Source organism: Gigantopelta aegis, chromosome 6 (assembly GCF_016097555.1).
Source record: "Gigantopelta aegis isolate Gae_Host chromosome 6, Gae_host_genome, whole genome shotgun sequence".
In the NCBI taxonomy this organism is placed as follows: Eukaryota; Metazoa; Mollusca; class Gastropoda; order Neomphalida; family Peltospiridae; genus Gigantopelta; species Gigantopelta aegis.
Genome location: NC_054704.1, coordinates 38172138 through 38196218, shown reverse-complemented (window position 1 = coordinate 38196218; position 24081 = coordinate 38172138). Strand labels below are relative to the sequence as shown.

At 36.8% G+C, this 24081-nt stretch overlaps 1 protein-coding gene across 1 annotated transcript in view; it reads left to right on the top strand.

Annotated features, from left to right (window-relative positions):
- The window catches only part of LOC121374521 (platelet endothelial aggregation receptor 1-like), a 29011-nt gene extending 7138 nt beyond the window's left edge, over positions 1-21873 (top strand). Inside the window, exons 4-11 of the mRNA XM_041501624.1 lie at positions 2644-3178; positions 3818-3961; positions 4943-5089; positions 11363-11515; positions 16296-16448; positions 19645-19812; positions 20109-20208; positions 21360-21873. Coding sequence (XP_041357558.1) covers positions 2644-3178; positions 3818-3961; positions 4943-5089; positions 11363-11515; positions 16296-16448; positions 19645-19812; positions 20109-20208; positions 21360-21624 — 1665 coding nt within the window. The 3' untranslated portion in view covers positions 21625-21873. The remainder of the gene's footprint in view (positions 1-2643; positions 3179-3817; positions 3962-4942; positions 5090-11362; positions 11516-16295; positions 16449-19644; positions 19813-20108; positions 20209-21359) is intronic.
- The last annotated feature ends 2208 nt before the right edge of the window (positions 21874-24081 follow it).

The window sequence follows — 24081 nt, the reverse complement described above, 5'->3', positions numbered from 1 at the left end:
TTAAATACTCTGGTGGTAACATATTTAATGTTTCATACACACTGCTAAACTGAGTGTGAAAATTATAATATGCAGTTTGGAAACAAACATTAAGTGGTTGGTTCCACATTTTGAAATATAGGGTAGTGAGATTGTTTTGGGGATCATAAGCATTCGGTTCTAAAGCATGGCCCGTGCTTATAAAACTTAAAGTCCAGACTTTGACGTAATGCTATTTGAATGGTGTTGCCATGACGTTAAAGTCTGGACTTTATTAAAGTCTAGACTTTAAGGTTTATAAACACAAGGCCTGATCAATATTTATAAACAGACAGTTGTTATCCAAATAGCTACCTTTTTATTAGTATTTGTTCACATCAAATAAGCACTTTACTGGTTGCTATGTAGTAAAGTTTTCCGCACGTGCGACAAGAACAGTAGCATGCATTAGACGTAAATAGTAGTAACTACGTTTTGTGGTATAGCTTATAGCATACCCATATGTCTAAAACAAAATTGTTCGGTGTTTTATCAAAATATGTATCCTGTCTCTTGTTTCACAAAACATGTACTTATAATAATTTATATAAATTACTTTTAATATTTTAAGGCAAATTACGAAATGGAGTCCCCAAGAACCAATGTTAACAGGCAACATTTTTGAAAAAACTAATATATCAATTCTGTTGTCTTGGAATTGTGTTATAATTTGAGCAAATGAATGGTTATAATGGTAAAATAATTATTATTTGATTAAAACATATAAGATACATTCAGAGTTTTAATAAATATATAAACAGACATCGAGAAAGATATTTATGTTAAAACCTAAAAGGACCATATATTGTTGGCATGTATCTGTAAAGATAGTTTTGCCAGTATACACTGTGACGGGGCGAGACGTAGCCCTGTGGTAAAGCGCTCGCTTGATGCGCGGTCGGTGTGGGATCGATCCCCGTCAGTGGGCCCATTGGGCTATTTCTCAGTCCAGCCAGTGCACCACGACTGGTATACCAAAGGCTGTGGTATGTGCTATCCTGTCTGTGGATTGGTGCATATAAAAGATCCCTTGCTGCTAATCGAAAAGAGTAGCACATGAAGTGGCGATAGCGGGTTTCCTCCCTCATATATGTGTGGTTCTTAACCATATGTCCGACGACATATAACCGTAAATAAAATGCGTTGAGTTCGTCGTTAAATAAACGATTTCCTTCCTTCGTATACACCGTGACAATCGTGTGACTTCAATAACGTGATTGCAGTACAGCTAAGGACTGATAAAATATTTTTTAATTTACGTTTTCTTTCAAATTACAGACTTTGGAAATCATAGAAAACAAAGTATTAAGAAATGTGCCGTTTTTACGAATGGGTTGCTTTCTTTGCTGTTTTTATCCCATTTGTACGAATATTTCTGCGAATGTGACATACACGCAAATGTCAACAACCCATGCGCGTGCTGTAACCTCACCGTGGTGCAGGGGTGTAACATTCTCTATGAGAATGGCCAATACAGCACAAATAAATTTTGAGTAAAAGTCAGTATCTATTTGTGATATTTGTGTTTTTGCACGGTTCTTTACACTGTGTTTTTGTTTAAATCTGTAATTTTTATATTGATGTTGATCATCACTTTATTTGTTTGCATTACCATAGTTTGACACCCAATAGCCGATGTATTTTTCGTTCTGGGGTGTCGTTAAAAATTCATTCATTCATTGCAAATGTCAACAATGTCAGAAATTACCAAATATACGTAATGTTGGGCGGAACTGACGCATCCACCGAAACAAGACCCTCACCTGTTTGGGGCAATGTACGATATATGTTTGACATAATATACATGATCGTAGTTTTCACCATCGTCACTGACACTGTACCTACGCTTATGTGTTACCTAGACATTTGTGTTTTCAAAATAGTTGTATTCATTTCAACTTATTTTCGTGTTTATATCCAATTAAGGTTCAAGCACGCTTTCCTGGGCACACACCTCAGCTATCTGGGTTAGTTGTTAGTTGTTAGTGGTTAGTGAGAGACAAGTGGGTGTAGGGCTCACACCTACCCATTGAGCCCTTAAGAACTCGCTCTGGGTTGGAGAAGGTACCGGGCTGCGAGCCCTGTACCTAGCAGCCTGAAGTCCGATGGCTTAACCACTGCGCCACCGAGGCAGGTTAATAGTTGATATTGTGATATATACATACATTCATATATACAGACTGGCTGACAGATATATATACTCAACCAAAAAAAGAAAGTATGGGTGTTGAAATTTTGAATAGGTTTAGTGTGCCATTTTACAATAATCGAAAACCACTGTGCGTACATGCCACACTATAGCACCCATTGCACGTGCCAATCGTTTTGGATTGCCGCATATCACGTGACGGAGTGCCGTCACGACCGAAAACATTATTTTCGCGCTGCGGGCCAGATGTTCGACATGTATATAATCGATATTTCACTAGAGTATCCTCACGAGTGCACACCTTCGAAAACCCAAGAAATAAAGCCTATAAAATACAATTGGATAATGCCACGCCTATCAAATATTACCGTCATCGAGTCGTTGGGACGCTTGATGCTGGATGCAGTGTCAGTGACGTGGCCAGACGTTTTTGTGTAACCAGGGTCACTATACAGAGACTAAACAATCGTTTGCAGACCACTGGATTCACCAATGTCAGCCCTCCGAGATACGTCGGCTGCGCAGGACCGGTATATCGCAACCACTACTCTCCGGAACATGTTTCAAACAGCCACCATTCTTGTTCTGCATTCATGTTCAGACAATCAGGAACCGTATGCAAGCCTACAACATCCGGCCACGTCGACCTGCGAGGAGACATTTCTTACCGCACACCATCGTCAACTCCGTCTGAAATGGACACCATGACGGATCTGGTGGACAAGGATACTGATGAATCGCGATTCAACTTAAAAGTTGCTGATGGGCGTATCAGAGTGAATTGCAGACGAGGCGTGAGGCACCAGGAATGTTGTGTGATGGAGGTTGACAGATACGGGGGAGGCAGTGTCATGGTGTGGGCGGGAATATTCTGCCGAGGTGTAACTGATTTCCATGTCATTGATCAAAACCTCACGGGACGAAATCCTTGTTCCCGTAGTAATTGCATACATGGCACAGCATCCACACATGATGTTCCAACAAGACAACGCTCGACCGCATGTGACCAGAGTTTGTACTACGTTTTTGACCCTACACAACGTGGACGTGTTGCCCTGACCAGCAGTGTCGCCAGATCTCAATACCATAGAGCACTTGTGGGATGAACTAGGGAGACGCAGGCCCTTGAGCAGGATTGGAAAAACAGGTCCGTGAACAGGACTATACATTCCATGAGGCGCCGATGTTTTGCCAGGGGCGGACACACGTCCTACTTATCTGCAGGTGCAGTTACGATGTTGGAGACTTCATTCTATGCCTTCTTTAATTGTTGACAGTTTTATTTCATGGGGTGGTCAGAGTAATGGTCCATTGGCAGCAAACACGTGCGCAACTTGTGATACTACTACCCACACACCTCCTAAATGGTGTAGTTATCTAATTCCATAATTTCTGTCATAAATGTCGTCTGGTTTATGAAATAAATGAGTATTGATTACATGCATACATTCTTTTTAGTTGAGTTATCCCCAGCGCCTGTGCGTTAATATCTCTGTATGGAATAGTCAACCTCGACATACGTACAGTATATAGATATTCGTGCATCAATACATACATGCATGCATACATATTGCTGATGGCTATTTCAATATCACTATTCATCATAATAATACGTTTTGACAATACAAAGAATCTAACATTCACTTTCAGGCTGTAGTGGAGGTACATACGGCTCTGCGTGTTCTCTACAGTGTTCAGCTCGACACTGTGAGGGAGACTCAACATGTGATCACATAACCGGTGGATGTGTTAATGGATGTCGGGCTGGATGGACGAGTACTGACTGCACGACAGGTAATCAATACATTGTAATAAGAGTTATGACTAAATACATTACACAATTGTGAGTATGATACGAGTGTCATTTTCGATAGTCGTATACATATAAAACAAGCAATTAATGATATGAATAAACTTACTCCAATGCATGTTGTGCAATGATAGTCTAAAAGAGAAATTAAAACCAGTTTGTTAATTATTGATATATTGTTTTGTATTTAAATAAAAATACACATAGTTGTCTCCCAACATCACAAAGTACACCCATTTGTTTGTCGTCGTTATAGACAAGACATGCTATGTTAGTAAAACGTTAACCTATGAATGAAAAATATCTCCATAGTGGAAGGATCACCTGGTTATGGGCTAATACATTAACATGCGATTAGTGTTTTTAATATTTTGTCATATTGTATTGTATTGAATGTCATTGTATTACAATACTAGACCGGACAAAAGGTCTGGAAAACTATTTTTCACATTTCCTAAGTTCAACGGCTAAAACTCTGTGAAAAATGTGTCAATTGCCATGGAGGTCAAACTTGATCTGTAATAGTATGATAACGCTACATACAAAATTTCAGGTCAATATTTTGATGTATTACAAAACAAAGTCAGGAAAACTATTTTTTGTATCTTCTAAGTTCAAGGGTCATAGCTTTGTGCAAAAGAGGTAAATTGCTATGAGAGTCAAACTTGATCTGTGATAGTACATGATAAAGCTATACACAAAATGTCAGCTCAATATCTCAAGGCACTCTGAAAACTAAATCTAGAAAACTGTATGTGGGACAGTGGGATGGACAGAGAAATAATGAGATAAAACCCATAGTCCCGTCCGGTGTGACCGACAGGGGCCTACAAATATATGACACCTACATAAACTCAGAAAATAAATAGGAACAAGTGGCCCACTGTCATTCTCAAAAAGGTCTGGTTATCAATACTGTATATTATATATGGACGTGTCCAGATGTCGAATTTCTGCATTTACAGCATGTTCGAATGGCAACTATGGACTGAAATGTACGAAATACTGTAATCGGCGTCACTGTTTGTCATCTTCATCCTGTAATAAACAGACGGGAGCCTGTGATGCTGGTGGGTGTATAGCTGGCTGGATGGGAGTTGACTGTGCACAAGGTAGCCAATTTTGTCTTTGCATATACATGCATATTACACGTACAAGCTACCTTTAATGTCTGTTGCTTACGATTTCTCATTTCAACATGACGTTTGATCTCTATCATGCATAAACTAAATAATGTGGTGTAAGTGGTTATCCATTATTTTATACGAATCGTAGTATGACAGCTGTTGCCCAAATTTTTTAGTTTCTTTTTCCACTGGAGGTTTCTAAAAAACCTTAAAGTTTCTTTAGTTTAACGACACCTCTAGAGCACATTGATTGCCAAATCATCGGCTATTGGATTTCAAATATTTGGTAATTCTGACATATAGTCTTAGGAAGGAAACTCGCTACATTTGTCCATTAGTAACAAGGGATGTTTTATATGCACTATCCCACGGGCAGGATAGCATATACCACCACCTGTGACATACCAGTCCTGGAACGAGAAATAGCCTAATGGGCCCACCACGGAAATTGATCCTTGACCGATTGTGCATCAAGCTAACGTTTTACCACTGCGCTTCTTCCCGCCCCAGGCTGGTAGGGATGTCTAAATATCACTAGAGGTATCTGCGCAAATATATGTGCGTTTACTAATAATAAATAATAATACAACAGGGATTAGTATTAATATTAGTAGCAGTTGTCATAGTTGTAGTAGTAGAGTAGTAGTAGTAGCAGCAGCAGCAGTAGTAGTAGTATATTTAGTAATAATAGTAGTAATAATAATCTACCCATTTGGGTTTCATTGTTTTAATGATTTATTTTGCACAAAACGCGTGCATCTAAACCTCACCTCCGACCAGGGGCAATGACGATCGACCAATAGACTGGCCAGATGTGTTTGACCCAGTTGGTGGCTATTCATTTTGTCACTCACGTGACATCCTTTCACCTGTCACGATCTGCACAGGCTACGTCGATCTGCCTTTAAACTATACTGGGATCATTGGCGTTTTTGATGATGTTACCGCCATAAAGCCCACAGCTAAATGGTTTGTTACGACTATATATATAATTAATAATATAATTAACAATAATTAATTTGAATGTATTGTTCTAAATATTTTTTGTTGTTGTTTACATGTTGTTTTTTAAAGTTTGTTTTGTCGATTACTGTTTACAAAATTTAATTGCTTTGGGTTGTTGTTTTTTTGTTGTTGTTTTTTTGGGGAGTTTTTTGTTTACGTGTTTAATTAATTAGTTTTTTTCTTTGGTTTCGTTTTGTTAGATTTGTCTGTTTTTGTTTGCATACTTTTAGAAAACAGATACATATTTTACATATTTAATTTTCTTTTTGATTATCTTTCTTTGTTTACATATTTAATTTGTCCATGTATTTTTGTTTTAATTAAATGTTTTGTTAATTGTTTGGAAACACTCTTCAGTTTAATTTATCTTTTTCTATAACAACACATTTGTGTTCTTTTTAAGCATAGGTTTGCATATTTATAATTCTATTTATTTTTAATAACTAGTTAACATGCTTGAATAATTTAATGTGATTGGCATAATTTAGTTTGGTTGATTTAATGACTTTGTTGTTTAATTTTGTTGACTTGATTTATTTTTATTTGTTTTACTTCAATGTTTTATTTAGTTAGTTAACCTGTTTTAATTATTTGACTTATTGATTTGTTTAGTTATTTTATTTAGTTTTGATTTAATATTTATTTAGGTTGTTTTGTTTATTTTGGGTCAACTTAGGTAAACAAATTTTATTTTGTTATTTAATTCAGGTAATTTAGTTACAAAATTTAATTTTGAATTTTTATCTAGTTAATTTACTTTGATTGTTTATTCAGTTAATTTGATTATACCATTTAATTTTAATATAGTATTTGAATAAATAAATAAATAAAATAATAAATAAATAGTTATTAATTAGTACATGTATTAACCATTTGCACAGATTTTAATTTTCTTCTTCCAACCTTTGTCTTGATATTCTTGACGTGGCACTATTCATTTATAAACCCTTTGACAGCTGAAGGCCTCAGACTGAAGGACTGTCATTTGGGTTGGGATTAGGCTAGACTTGTACTTGCAGCACTTGCACTTGGCATATGAACTGAACATTGATTATATTCATTATTTTGTTATTCATGTTAAGTGATTTGATAGAATGGCTGGCTTTACTTTTCAGATATTAATACATTAGAAATAGCACAACTAGTGTCTGTTCTTGTTGTGTTGTAAATGCACACATGTGAATAGTTATGGTTGCAATGATGTTTGATATGTTCTGCATAAAGATTGTTTGATGAAATAATCAAATTTGGCGTCATTGCAGGTTATTAATTCACAGCTTGCATTTATTTCAGATCTCAACAAGTGTTATTAAATAGTATTTTGTTGTATTGTATTGTTATTAGTAGTGTATTTTATATTTGATTAGTGTCATAGTTGTTTGTCAAAATTGCAGAAGCTATGAGTGCTGAGGAGATAGAAGCTTTGGCTCAAACGCTTGCTGAGATGGAAACAAAAACCCTGATACTCCCCAGGCTTTACATGAATGGATGCAGCACTGTGTGGAATCACAAAACAAACAGCCAAAGGAGGAAGTCAAGTCTTCTACCACTTCATACATACCACAACTCAAAATGTCTTACTTTTCTGGTAACCCTGCTGCGAAGGGTCATGTAGATTTTGATGTGTGGTTATATGAGGTGGAGTGTCTTTTGAAGGCAAAGTCGTTTTCATATGACGCTATTACACAAGCTGTTCGACAGTCTCTGAAGGGTGATGCTGCTCGAGTGGACATGAGACTGGGTTCTTTAGCTAATGTATGTCAGTTGATAGACAAGCTAAAGCGATATATAGTATTGTAGCTTCCATTAAAACACCGATAGCGCAGTTTTATAATGTCAGGCAAGAGGGAGATGTGAGTGTATTAGCATGGAGTTGTCGACTTGATAACCTCTTGGGTCAAGCTTTGTTCCAGGGTGAAGTACATGCAAGTGACACAAATCGTATGCTACGGATGAGGTTTTGGCATAGACTCCGGCAAAACTAAAAGGATTGCTCTGGGCATCAATTTGACACTTTGACAATTTAGTCACTGAGCTCCGCAGTATTGAACAGGATCGCCAGGAACGATATCAACCTCCATTGAAAAAACTGTCCCGGTTAAAATGGCACTTGTAACTTCTCCTGCTGAATCTTTGGACGTCTTAGCTGATATCAAAGGTATGATTAGCCAGCTAAATACCAAATTTGATCAACAGGAATTCAGGTTTCATCAGATGGAGAAACAGTTGAACAGATGATCCATCATCACGACAAACCCAGGAAAGTCATACTGCATCTCCTTACATCCAGAAGCAGAAGAATGTTCCACTTTAGTTTAGTTATCCAGATGTGCAACCAACATGCCACCAAAGGGATCCACGTGGTATTCATTGTTTCCGTTGCCACCAGTATGGCCATATTGCAATTGTATGTCGGGTTAGGTTAGATCATAGCCGAAGAAATTTAAACAGGAATCGAGCAGGCTACTGGTATTTGTTGTACGAGCTCCACTAACAATACTTTTATTCTGCATGGTTTTGTTGGAGATGCTAATACGGTTGAAGTGAGTGTGAATGACACTGGTAGTATGGTTTCAACTGTCAGTAACAACTTTTTATAAGAATTCGTTACCTGGCTTAGAGTTACATTCACTTCAAGATATACTTGAGGTTGAGTGTGCTGATGGACAGAATCTTCCATATTTAGGCTATGCTACTGCTAAAGGTAAGTTCAGAGGATCAACCAATTAACTGTTTCTTATTGTTTGTTCCACATTCAACCTATAATTTGTCTGTACCAATTTCAATTGGGACAAACATCTTATCTTCTCTTTTACAAGGCTGTCGCCGGACGTATGGAGATAAATGTCTTCAGTGAGCTGATTGTCATACAGGGTATCCTTTGGTCTTTAGATCCATGGTTCTCCAGCAGAAAGAGCTGTCTCAGATGAAGGGTCGACTTTGCTTTATTAGGTTTGCTAAGACGCAGAATGTAGATGTTGGGCCAAATTCAACCGTACTATTGAGAGGCTATATGGACAAGAGATTGCCATTTTGAGATTCCTGTGCCGTTGTACAGGCGTGCAGCAAGTCAGCGGTTTCAGATCTTGAAATTACACCAATCATTGTGCAATACAGGTACAGAGACAACCAGGAAATAGATATTCAGCTGTCTAACACAACAACTCGGACGGTAGTGATAGCACCGAGAGCTGTGATCTGCGAACTTCAACCAGTCACTACAGTATACAGATATCTTTTCCAGGGGTGATGATGACATTGGATTCAGTCCACGTGTTCAACACCGAATTGATTTGACAAATGAAACTCCATTCAAGATTCCTCATCGCCAATTTCAGTTCAGTGTTTGAAGAAGTAAAGCAGCACTTGAAACAACTTCTGGCGTGTGGACTAATTAGAAGGTATTTTGGTTCCAGTGCTTCGCCTGTGGTCATAGCCACGAAATCTGATGGTAATCTATGCATGTGTGTGGATTACAGAATGCTCAACCAACACACTATCAAGTACGCATATGGTTTGCCAAGAACTGAGGTAATTTTGGATCGGTTGGCAGGTTCAAAGATGTTTTCTGTCCTTGACATGAAGGGTGGCTACCACCAGGTTGACATTTTGGAAGAGCACGAGCCTCGTACTGCCTTCACTGTTGGACCTTTGGGTTTTTACGAATATAACCAAATGGGATTTGGATTGACCAACGGTTGATGGAAGACTGCCTAGGGGATTTGCATTTTGATATTTGCATGGTTTTCATAGATGATCTAATTGTGGGTTTTTTAGACACCTATGACATTTTAGGTCATGTCCTGTCATGATATTAACAGATTGAAACGAGTTTTCAAAGACTTCATGAGCATGGTTTAAAACTGTCTCCGCAGAAAGGCAAACTATTTCAGTCTGAGGTAAAATATATAGGACACATCGTCTCTGATGATGGTATTAAGTCAGATCCTTCCAAGGCGGACAAGGTTTTGAACTGGACTCTGCCAGAAACCTCTGAACAGGTCAGGCAAATTCTTGAGTTTGGCGGGTATTATAGGAAGTTTATTCCCATTTGTCTAAGATCTGTCAACCACAGACTGATCTGTTACCACCGACAACCAAGAAAGACAAGACAACGCCTGAGGTTAGATTGTGTTGGGGAATAGATCAGCAGCGGGATTTTGAGTTATGCAAGAAGACTTTAACAACACAGCCTGTACTGAGGTATCCAGATTACTCGCTGACCTTTGAAGTACACACAGATGCCTGTCATCAAGGTTTTGGAGCCATTTTGTACCAAGAACAACAGGATAGTAAAAAGGTGCAAGCCGAGGACTAAGCAAAACAGAACGGAACTATCCAGCTCACAAGTTGGAATTTTTAGCACTATATGTAGTACTAAACCAAATAACTTCCGGCTGGGTCAAAGTGCGAGGTGCACCCAACTTTTGATAGAGAAGTGAACATCACAAGTCCTGTGATTGGTTATAAATGTGAGTGTGTTGGTTGTAAAAAAATAGTTTCATCTGGTCTAAAAATGTATGCAATTTTATTTCATCTAGGAGCACTGTATCAAGTAGCCCTGCTCTTGGAACATGTATGGGGTACCTGTAAAAAAAAGTACTCAAATTTTGTGCGGAACTATGGTAGTCATAGACGCTACCCGTTATCTCAGAAATGAGCAGCTTCACACCCACTTTTTTCTGATTCACTTTAAGGGTGAGGGGTGGTAGAATTTATATCCGTGGCGTTTATATCGATTGATACGTTGCAGGTAGGAGTTTTAGCCACACATGTTACTATTGTCGTCTATGGGATTTGATTTGGTAGTATACACCCTGAAGTGGGCAGTGACTGAAAAATGTCACCATTACCTTTTATGGACATAGCTTTACTGTTCTTACTGACAATAACCTACTCACATATTGTTAACCACAACTAAACTCGATGCTACGGGTCATAGGTGGTTAGTTGCTTTGTCTGCGTATGCTTTTGTAATAAAATACATACCAGGTAAAGTCAACACCGATGCTGATGTCAGGACTGCCAGTAAGGTCACCAGAAAACAATGTAGAAACTATTTCATCAAATTCAATTAAGGCGATTTCTTTAGGTTTACAAGTGCCGAGTCTTGTTGACAATAATAATAATACTAGTAGTAATAGTAGTAGTAGTAGTAGTAGTAGTAGTAGTAGTAGTAGTAGTATTAGAAGTAGTAGAATGTATGTCATTTGTAAAACATTGTTTAAATTTGTATTTTTCTGTTCTGTATAGCATGTGTCCAGGGTGTAACGTACGGCTCTAACTGTATCAAGTCGTGTGCTGCTCGTCACTGTGATTCTAGATACACGTCGCAGTGTCCTGCAGATACTGGAAAATGTTCTCGGGGATGTGACCCTAGATGGAATGGAGATGACTGTACACAAGGTATCTTAGTTCATAATGAAATGCATTTACTTTATAGTATTATCTAACCAGACGTCACACTCACACACACACACACACACATACACACACACACACACACACACACATTAACACATGCGCGTCATGTCCGTTATCGTCATTTATGAATATGTGTGTACGTATAATAGTGGCTGTGGAGAAAAACGTTATAAAGTTTGTTTTGTTTAACGAGACCACTAGAGCACATTGTTTTTTTAATCGTCGGCTATTGCATATCAAACATTGGTAATTTTTACATATAGTCTTAGAGAGCAAATCCGCTAATTTTTTTCCATTAGTAGCAAAGGATATTTTATATGCACCATCCCACAGACAAGATAACACATACCACGCACGGCCTTTGATATACTAGTTGTGGTCCACTGGCTGCGTGGCTGTGGAATGACAGCGGCTTACAACAGGTGCGTGGTTAAATTCGTATTTATTCTCGTCTAAGCCATGTGAGTAGATTATGCTGGGACCTGCTGGATATACCAACATGGAGTGATATAATCAGTATAAATAGGTAACAGGTAAAAATGTGCTACCACGTTAACCGGGAGTTGAAATATTTGACAAATATATTAAAATGGTAGGCATTTTAAATTTGTAGATGGCTATCAAGATCACACAATTATTCGTTTTTACTAAATAATCAACTGAGCACATATATGTAAACTGATACCAAAATTATTTTTCAATGTTAAGTGGGAGTAAAGATAGAAAAACATATCTTAAAATGAGGTCCATTTTGAATTTCAAGATGGTTGCCATGATCAGATGAATATAAAAACCATTTTGAATTTCAAGATGGTTGCCATGATCAGATGAATATAAAAATAGCTTTGAATTCACTGACATAAAATGTTTTAATAGACCCCCAAAAATATGTTTCTATGATCAAAATGACGCCCATTGACGCTGTTCGTTTCTTCTCAAATATTAATAATACAACATTTGCCTGACGACGTTAATGGCGAACTGGCTGAGAGACTTTATTGTCAGTGATAAGTAAGGAAGTAGCAGTTGTTCAGTTTCCACCGTTCATGAGCGCTTCCACTTGTCGTCACTCTTTTGCTGTCTCTGACAATTTCTAGCAGGATATTCGTTTGCATTAAGTCTGTCTCCCTTGACTGTAGACACTTATCAGTAGGACGCATCACACTAAGAATAGTTTTTTTTTATAGTGACGGCCATGTAAACAAATCTTGGTCTGTGAAAGATAGTTTGAAGTTCAACTGCCGTCATCAGAGTTTCACCATCAAAATCATCACTCTGGACGATTGCAGCTATGGTATCTATGATGACCTTGACGTTGCTCACCACCGCAGTCATAGCGTCTAATTGTCAAAACCAACGAGTGTCCAGAACTTGTTTTACACTTGTTCCAACAATTTTATCAAATAATTTGCGGATCAGTGAGATAGTGCTCCCAAAAATCAACCACAACGAGATGCAGTGGATGGTTAAAAGAATGTACATGCAGAATCAGCCGTCAAACATTTTCCTGGATGAGGCACTGAAGACCCCCTTAGTCCCCGCTAGTATCACCATAGCATTGTGAGATGATATATGGGACACATGGGAGTGTTTTAATTTAATATTTAGAAATGATGTCATTGCTGTGTGATATGTTCTCTACGGTGTTCATCTCGACAGAGTAACAAAACAATATGATGTATGGGACACATTGAGTGTTTCAAATTTAATCTTTAGAAATAATGTCATTTGTGTGTGGTATATTCACTACGGTGTTTAACTCGACAAATTAACAAACCTATGATTACAGTGTTGTGGTAAAACATGAAAAGTGTGCGTCTATATCAGGCCTACATTAACAGTCCAAGAGCTACGGGTGGGGGAGGGGGTGCGTATTTAACCGAAAAGGTCCCAAGATATTTGTTGAATATCCAGATATCTGTAGTTTCTGGAATGTGGCTTTTAAGTTGACAAATGTATTCCGATTATTTTTTTCATTTGGATGTTTTTAAATAACAATATTGAAATCTGCGCCTTGTAGGAATCCGGATAGTCGTTTTAAGTAAAATATATAAAACAAACACATCTAGACATAAGCGTTTGAGGCAGGAGTCACTTGTTATCCAGAGTCGGGTATTTTCGTTTAATTCGGGGCCAGGACCAGCCTGCCCCCCCCCCCCCCCCCCACCACCTGCAGCTATTTCTTAATTTTATGGCATGTACAACTTAGCCCAAAATAGTGTTATGAGCCATATTAATCTTGCATATGCCATCAAAATGTATATATTAGGATACATTAAGAATATTAAAACTGAAGTGTAAATTTTAATGGTAAAGCGCTTGCTTGATGCACGGTCGTTCTGGGATCAATAGCCTCGGTGGGCCCATTGGGCTATTTCTCGTTCCAGCTAGTACACTACGACTGATATATCAAAGGTCGTGGTATATGTTATCCTGTGTGGGATGGTGCACATAAAAGATACCATTCTACTAATGGAGAACTGTAGTAGGTATTCTCTTTAAGACTACATGTCTAAATTACTAAATGTTTGACATCCAATAGCCGATTATTAATAAATCAATGTGCTCTAATGGTGTTCTTAAACAAAACAAACTTTAACGTTATACTTTAATAACAAAAAACACAAAGCCAAGAAGTAAAATGAATACAGCGTATGAGCCGTTCAAATATTACGTAACGCTATTTTTGTCAAAATTAGACACCCTCCCACCCCCTGTAACGCTCGGTAAACGCTAGACCCCCCCCCCCCCCAAAAAAAAAAATAAAAAAATAAAATAAAAAATAAATAAATAAAATAATAATAATAAAAAATAAAAAAATAATAAAAAATAATAAAATAAAATAATACTAACACATTTCCAAACAAGTCATGCTATGGGTGCACTATAATTTTAACGTGCTGTTTATGTATTTATGAATAAATTGATTTGAGTTTTCCGGTTTGGAAAAACGCTTATATGCATATTAACTCGATTTATAATCATTGTTGTTTGTTTACATCTACAGTCCGTCCCATCTATCTGTAAAAAAAGATATTTTTGTAAATAATTTCAGTTTGGTTTGACATAAGAAGAAAAGTGTTTTGGAAACAATACTATTACTGTGAGCAATTTAGAAAACAATCGGCTTAGAAATGTCAACAACTGGTAATCTGCATATTATGAAATCAATATATTTTAGTAATAAAAAGTGTGTTACGTAATGCTGTTCCGTACACCCACCCACCTCCACGCTGCATAACGTTTGGACATACACCCACCAACACCCTCGATCATTATGTAATATTTGAATGGCCCTAAGGTTGAGGTTGTCACAAAATATATTTTAACATTTAATAATGCAGTATAAATATTGTTGAGTAAAATAATATTATGAGTCTGTGTTTACATTTTATTTATAAAACAAAGTTCTTTACTTTTTTCATAGTCATTTCAAATATTAATTTTGGAAAAGTTTCATGTATATTACTGTAAGTAGTGGACATTTTTCAATTTGGTTAACTTCAGTAATATTTATATTAGTTAGACTTTCCGATAGATTATTTAGGTGCATTTCACATTAAACAGCCTCAAATGTTTCCAACAACTTCGATCAGACCCTATGATATCGAGTGGTACATTTTCAGGAATAGGTGGTGTAACACTCAAATGTCAAGGTTGGAATATACTGTTTTAAAGTTTTAACCACAAAATATTTCGAGTTTGGGATATTTTACATATAGCCCCAAGTACTCTTGTTATGTTATCGACTCATACAAACGCGGTCTCATTGGTGAAAAGTCGCATGGTATGGCATGCGATACCGTAATACAAGTTCATCGTTGTTAACAAGTCCAAAAAGCGAGGGTTATCTACAAAAAACCTCTGTTTACATCCTCTGGAGCTCTATCTTCGTCAGAATCATTATGAAATAAGAAGTAAGCCGTCATGTTGGTTCCTAGGTAGGGATCTGTCGTAGAAACTACGATGTATTTACTATATTTTGGAGTTACGACAATTATGAAAATACGCCACGACGTTTGCCGCACGGGCCCTGTACTCCATGACTTAATAACAAAGGCCGTGGTATTTGCTGATATATATCTTATGACAACCAATATTAAAGGGTATTATTTGTATTTTTAAACAGCTCTTTTTTATATTTACAACAAAATATAACACGTCTTAGAATGTAGTTTCATAATATAATTTTTTAGTTTATCCTATAACTTACCCATGATATCCATGTCATAAACCCATGTGGTAATTTTAGTGTATTAACCCGCTTGATAATGGTATGCAAATTGGCAAGTTTTTAGGTAATGTGTTGCTGTGGATATGGGTCATTTGCTTACAAGCAAACAAGACCTGTGTAACTGAGCATAACATTTTCAAGCTTTAGTTAAAATGCGTGACATCAAACTAATTTGTGCTAATCGTGATGACGTCATGGAGGCGACTTTAGTACTGTGATTTACTAAAAATTTAATTAAAATGTTATTTTAGAAGTGTTATAGGATAAATAGTATTCGCAACTCGTGTTTTCTAATATGTAAAATATCAACCCCGTCTAGTTAATCGGTATTTGTCTCGGCAGAGCCTCGACAAATGCCGATTAGCATAGACTCGGTTGATATGTTCCATATTACAAATCACTCGTGACGAATCCTCTATGTATTTATCTAGCAAAAGCTCATATCATTATACCTAAGATAACTAATATGCGAGACACACTCTCTGTTTGTTGAAACGAAAATTCCTAATATTTTCTCTTCCTCTCCAGCATGTATAAAGGGAAACAACTATGGAGCTAACTGTAACAAAAACTGTCGTGACCGACACTGTGTTTCTTCATCTGCACCCTGCAGTACAGACACGGGAGACTGTGGTACTAAGGGATGTTCACCTGGCTGGACGGGAGTCGACTGCACACAACGTATGTGGATTTGTTTACTCATTAGTATTCACCATACGTTTACACTGAACTAGATTGTGAAAACTATAGTATGCATTTATACCCCCCACCCCACCCTTACACACACACGCACACACACACATTATCGTGTCGAACCCCTCAAACACACAGTTCACTGTTGATTAGAATTTGACTTGAATAAATTGTTTTAATGGTATTATTTAGGTTCATTTTACTTTATGTTTCAATAATACAAAATAGGTAGCTAGTAATAGTTAGCAAGTAACTTAGTTGTCCGATTATTGACCGCAAACTAAATCAGTATGATGTACTTTACTTGGCTAACACCTTGAAAACATAAGTAATGAGTAAACCTATTGCAATATGAAGTTTATTTTGTTTTCTTTAACGACACCACTAGAGAACATGCTTTAATTAATCATCGGCTATTGGATGTCAAACATTGACTTGTAGTCACCAGAGGCGACCCGTTATATTTTTCCATTAGCAGCAAGGGAATCTTTTACCTACACTTTCCCATGTAACCTACACTTTCCTATTGCAATATAGCATTTTCTTAAATGGGGAAGCACATAATATACCTTGTAGTAACTTTACCAGAACAAAGAGCTTTGAATGCATATACACAAAAAATCACATTTCCGGAGGATCCCTCTCAAAAAAAAAAAAAAAAAAAAAAAAAAAAAAAATATATATATATATATATATATATACAGAACTTCACATACGTTGTTTTCGCTTCCCATTTATTGCACGAGTTTATTTTGCGCAAGAATATATACCACGAGACCGCGTAGCGGTCGAGTGTTATGTTCTTTCGCAAAATAAACGAATTAGCGATTAATATGTGGATTTTTTTTTAATCAGTTAACTCGAAAACAATCGATGTAAAGGTATTTGACGTCAAACATAGGATTGTTGTGGTATTAGAGCGGAAATCTTTGCCAAATTTTTGGTTGTCGGGAATTGCCAAAAAAATACATAGCTTGGTCTCTGACTGTAATGAGAGCGTATTTATGTCCAAATGTCCGTCTAGCTCTCTTACAGTCAGAGTACTCGGGCTAGGGGCAGCCTTGTGTAATGTTTCAAATACGATGTGACGTCATTTGTAAATCATATATGACGTCAGGCGCTAAACACAACATTGTGTTTGGTATTTTGTATAATGCATCGAAATATCACATGTGAAAGACTGATTTAAAGATATCTGCTTGGCTGCATCATATCAGGGTAGCATGCTTGCTCCAAAATTGTATGTGCTATATATAAATGATTTAATAAACAAATTAAGTAAGTCAAAGAAAGGATCAATGATTATGGATGTTCATATATCGTGTCCAACACAAGCAGACGATATTGCCCTCATTTCTCCTTCCCCTCGTAACATGCAAGACATGCTTCTGATGTATGAACAGTATAGTTCCAAATGACAATTTACATCTCATCTCAGAAAAGTCAAGTTATCAACTTTGCCAAAGAACCTGATCCAGTGTGTTTTTCTTTATAATAAACAACTTCCAAATACAACTTCTATTACACATGCTGGTATAACAGTCCAAAAACACTTTGATCACTGGGAAAGGACAATGGAATCGTGTAAAACAATAAAATATATAAGCATGGCCCTCCTGCAATCCGGTTGTCATCCATCTGGTCTCAGCCCAATCACAAGCGTGAACGTGCTATGTCTGGGAACATCTCTATATGGATGCGAATTATCGAACGATATTTCAAGGAATGAACTGTTAGCATTAGAACATGCATTTAGGTTCTCTATTAAGAATATTCAGGGTTTGCCCACTTGAACTCGAATAGACATCTGCCTGGGATTGATTGGTATCACTTCTGTTGAAGCAATAATAGACATGCACAAGTTATATTTTCTGGGTCAGCTCCTACGGACCCCAACTTGGACCTTGGTACATAAAGTTATAACCAGTAGGCTGCTATTTTTTTTAAACAAATGTGTTACAACTCCTTTAGGTTTTATAACAGATATACACAATATTATGTGTAAATACAAACTTTTAAATCATCTGATTGATTTCTATAATACGTCAATATTTCCATCGAAACATATATGGAAAGGACTAGTTAAGAAAAGCGTGTTTGATTTTGAAGAATTAAAGTGGCAAACACAAATCTCGTCTCCGCCAGACATCAGCCATTTTCTGCAGCTTCATCCCAATTTAAATGTCCACAAAGCATGGCAAATTTCTCGTGTGAACCCATTGTTAAAAGAACACGCACATCATGTAATTAATGTATGCGCTTCGTGGCGACTTATGTCATGTGAAGGAGTGTGTTCCCTCTGTCACTTAAACTATTCTGATTTGCCAGTACATGTTATATGTCATTGTCAGTTTATATCTGAAATTAGAGACGAATTCTGGATATCTCTTCTGGACATCGGACCAGTGGCACTCAGCGTCGTTCTTCACAATCTTCCCGATTCTGTTTTTATTATCTTGTGAACCTCCAATTAATGTTGATGACTCGATAGAAAGTACTTACTGTGAAACCGTTATCTATTACATTCATCTACTAAGTACACAGTACTTTGAAGCTACCAATAGCAAGCGATAATTGTATTACCCCATAAATTGTATGTGCTCGTATTTGAATCACTATGTACTCATGGTTCGATGCATGCTCTACTTACCCACATTATCATACTTTTATTTATTAACTTATTGTATTCTTGTATGTTTGTAATGAAATGTATTTATATGTTACAACTATCTGTTTAGAGGAATAAAGACTATATATTTGCATAAAACATATATTAATTGCTGCCATTAATCTACTTATTCACAGTGTATAACAGGGAATTGACACACATACCCCCCCCCCCCCCCAATCACCGAACAGAAAGAAAATATATATATATATATACCATAGTTTATATTTCCATGGAAAATTGAGTGACATAGTGTGCCATAGTCTGTAAATTAGTCGTAACAAAATGTAATATTGCTAATGTAAATACAAAATGAGTGCATGTATACAAGTGTCTATAACATTAATATATGCTAAAACTAAAGCTATATTCATTAAATTTTACTAAAATACTATAATGTTGCTCTTTATTCAAATTGAAGAGAACTAACATGTACAGTGATTTGTCTAACTAAATCATAAGAATAGCTTATTGGATTGATGTAGTTTCAACAATTTGAATCACTTTTCATTTTAGAATGTTCATTCGGCAAATACGGCGAGAGATGCCTTCAAGAATGTATAGATAGACATTGCTATGGTGGACAACGGTGTGATCCAGTAACAGGACAGTGTGTGGATGGATGTATTGCTGGATGGCAAGGAGTGTCCTGCAGCGAAGTTAAAACTACTGATCTAACGACAGGTAGCGTTTTGTCAGTTTAAAACTCTAACGGCTACTGGTAACAGTTGTAGTGTGGGTTTTTGTCATCATTTATACACCTTCAGCGTTGAAGTCTACATGGCAATGATGTTTTAGTTTAAATACCTTGGAACCGAGTTATGAGCATACGTTCGTGAATTAGTTTACTCAAAATATTTAAAGTTAATGTTAGTAATGAGTTGTCAAACATCTATTTCATAATCAAAATTGTAGCACTAATGGATGTTTCCCTGTAAACTGTATGTTAATTTACTACTCCAAATAAAATATATTTTCAGTGTCTCCACAAAAGGACAGCGAGTCGACAATAGTTGCGTTGTCAACGGTTATTGGAGTACTCATCCTATTTGTGATTATACAGGTTATCGTGAATATCAGGTGAGCACATAGGTACCAACATACAATATGTCTGAATTGGGGATAAAATTAGCTGTTATTTTAGCGCATACCAAATCAAACACATATAGGTACACAAAAATAGTGTATTCAAAATGGCCTATAAAACATAGCATGTAAGGAAAGGAAACGTATATTTTAACCACACATCAGAACATTTATAAACTACAGCTATTTGGCGTTATCCCACCCCATATAAGCATTGAGGAACGGCATTTAGAGGTGAACTATCTAGTTATTCTAGCGGATAGGTATTTGCAATTTTAGACAATACAGAATGCATTTAGATACATAGTTACCTAGATGAAGTGGAGTTTAAAAGTGGTTGTTACAAACAATTAACTTTAAAATAATTTAATACTTATGTGCATACACACACAAGGTGAGACGTATAAAAATAATTTGTCTGTCTGAACGTACGTTTGAACTTTTAACGATCTCCACGGCAGTTCAGCAAGTATATCTACATGTATACAATATGTATAAAAACAAAACCGGGGTCCAACAGAATGAAGCTCCTCTGTTATTTATATAACCACCGATGAAAACCTTTTATCAACAATGGTGAAAACAAATGTTTGTTTTAAAATAACATCAGGGTGGACTCTATAACGACCACTTTCAGTTTAATATAATATTGTATACATTTAGTTGGACTAGCTGAACGGTCGCAAGCTCGTGTGGTTAACACAGTATACTGATTCTTTTTCTGAACTTCATAACGAATAAACGTGTTTAACTGTCTAATTATGTAATAGAAGCGACACAAGTTTGTGCATATTGTGAAATTATAATTGAACACAACATGTTAGAGGAGATACTGGAAAGTGATATCCCGTCTACCCTTGTTCTAAAGTTGACTCCATTTGGTGTAACGTACATCAACGGACAGACATATATTAGCATTATGTGTGCTGGCGTTTGACATGCGGGTGCCGTCGTCTTCTTAAACACACTCCCACTTTCCTTTCAAAATTTAAAACAAAAATATGTTATGACAATATTACCGTTTATTTTTTATATGAGTAGACCCAAGCCACTACTTATATATGCTTTTTGCAAACAATTATATTATTTATACGTACATATCTTTATATGTCTGCTTGCAAATGATTCGTTATCTTTATTTTCAGGTTAGTTCTGGTTTTGAGAAGATCACGCGGATCGAGTGGGCCTAGTGTCTCTTTCTCGAATAAACCGTACAATTCTGGAAACCAGAGCAGAAAGACTACCACGCCTTCCTCAGTCTATGAAGCTGCTGATGGTGAAACCAATGTTCTGGAATGTTCTTGTATTTTTGGCAAAACCCAGCCTGTCCCCCCCCCCCCCCCCCCCCCTCCCTACAAAAATGGGAGCCCGTACGCTTATGGAGCGAAAAATGCGTACTTCGTTGTATGATATACGGTAATACTCGGTTGCTGTCTACTTACACCAGACACTTATGATCAGTCTACGCCATCCAGTCATTCATCCACACATTAATATATTTTATCAGTCATTTATGTTTATATCTGCCTGTTTGTCTATCTGCCAGTGTTCATGTAATGTTAGTTTACTGTCTGCGATGATTAGTAAAACTCCATTTTTGAAATTTTAGGGTATATTGTATTATATATATTGCCTATTACTTTTTAATGTGCACACTTTTTAATAAATAGAGTTTAATAAAACAGGTGTTTCTTGTTTGTGAATAATTATGTGCTACATAGTCTACTTCTTAGAGTAACAGGAAGGATTGCTTTTTTTATGTAGGTATAAACTATTGTGTGATCTGGCTTTGAACGACAAAACCGTTATGGTGATCATAACCGTATCTCCGAATAAGGCAAAGTTGAAGGTCATTGGCGAGGTTATGATTGTTTCCACGAATCATCAGGCGTTTCATATACAGGAGGACTGCCACGTCTCATGACTACTTCCTTACACCGTCTTTTGGAAGACTAAATCTCACAAATCTGATTACTATAAATGTTTTGTCACTCAGATAACAACGCCATGTGCTATTGTAATGTAACCTATTATGTGTGCTTCTGCTCAGGTGCGATTCAAGCATTTATTTCGGCATGTGTCATAACTGACTGATATGTTTGGCCAGGAGAGGGACTAATGGTTAGTGGTTGTGGACTGAAAGAGAAATGGTCGTAATAGCCTTCCATTATTCTTCAGAGCTGAGTTGTAAAACTTAAGGCAATAAATAAACTTGTAAACTTGGTACGCGATATCCATACACTGCCACAAAAACATCAACAGCAGCTGTTAGAATCGCACCCGGAAGAATATAGTGCAGTGCATGTAGATGTACGTGATGCTTGGTTGCACAGGAACTCTCATTATGTTTTAATGCATCTTGTTTCAATGTGATAATGTATTTTGGTGACCAGGAAGATTGCGTGATGAGTAATCCTAAAATATCAACACAAGTATTCTGCACAACAGTGTCGTGTTTATTAAGGTTCAAGCTGTGCTGCGCATACACTAATGCTATCTATAAATGCAGACTCGGGTATTCGAGGGGGTATACTAGGATTGAAGTACCCTAAAGATGGATGAGAGATAGGTCTATGTGTTTGTATAATTTAATAAAATGTCAAAATATATCTATCTATTTTGTGAAATGCTTTTCATTGCTGCTCGCTAATGCTAACAATTGTAATTTATCAGGACATAAACTGATACGCAATGGAAGCCTGTGTAATATACATGTACATGTAAGTCTGTTCCCGCTTCAGTTATCTGTTTTCAAATGAATATCAGTCGTTATTTACTACTTTGTTCAAAGATAACATATCTTGTTTCTCGATGAATATTGTTCACGGTTCATACCGCATACAACTTAACCCTGAAGAGAAGCGTTATGAGTTTCCTTTTTCAACCTACCTACATACTACATGGTTTACTAGTATATATGCTACAGTTAATCTGTATAATCAGGTATTATGTATATTACCTGGTTTTCTCAGGTAATATGTGTATTACCTGATTCACTCAGTTAATGAGCATATTACGTAAAAAATAAGATAATATACATTTTACCTGAAATATGTCCCAACATTTCATACAGATTGCCTGAAACTTTCAGAATGCTATTAACGAGGTTGTCGTTTAACATGGCAAAGGCAACTTACACGTATCCAACTAATCCAGTGTACATGTATCCCTCTACTTAATACATATTGCCTGACACTTCCAAAGACAAAACAATCTGATTGTATTGCCATTTATTCACCGAAATACTCATATTAATCACTATTGCATTGCAGTCATTGTGTAGTAAAATGTCAATAGTCTGGGGGTGTCTCGGCTTCCCGTTAATGATGACGAAGCCAAGCCACAACTCCTTCAGCTCAAAGATATCTTGCACAGTAAATTGAGATTCATTGTCACTTTGCAGTAGTGCAAAAGGTAGATGTCCAGCAACTGATATGACAGGATGGTCTTCACTACAACACCCTTGGTAATTGTCGTCTTCTGTTTTCTCTGGCAGATAAAATTAAATACGGAGGTAGCTTCCTTTTGTTCAGCTCCATGATCACCTTGTCTCGTCATCCATGGCCTGTAGCGATGTGTCCTCGATACTAACGAAGCATAATGACATTTCCTGATCTTTGCGTTTTCGGATTATCTTTTGAACATCACCACATTGTTGAATTTCATACTTTTTTAAGCAGATATATCTGGTGGAAAGCATTTACGACTTAGTGCTATTTTTAACTTGACATTATTTGCCTTATATAGTGTGCGCTATTTATAACATGACCTTCTTCGCCATATTGGAGGGATCGTTATTTTTATCGTGACCTGTATTACCTTATATGGGATATTCCTATTTTTATCCGACCTTTTTGCTCAAATAAG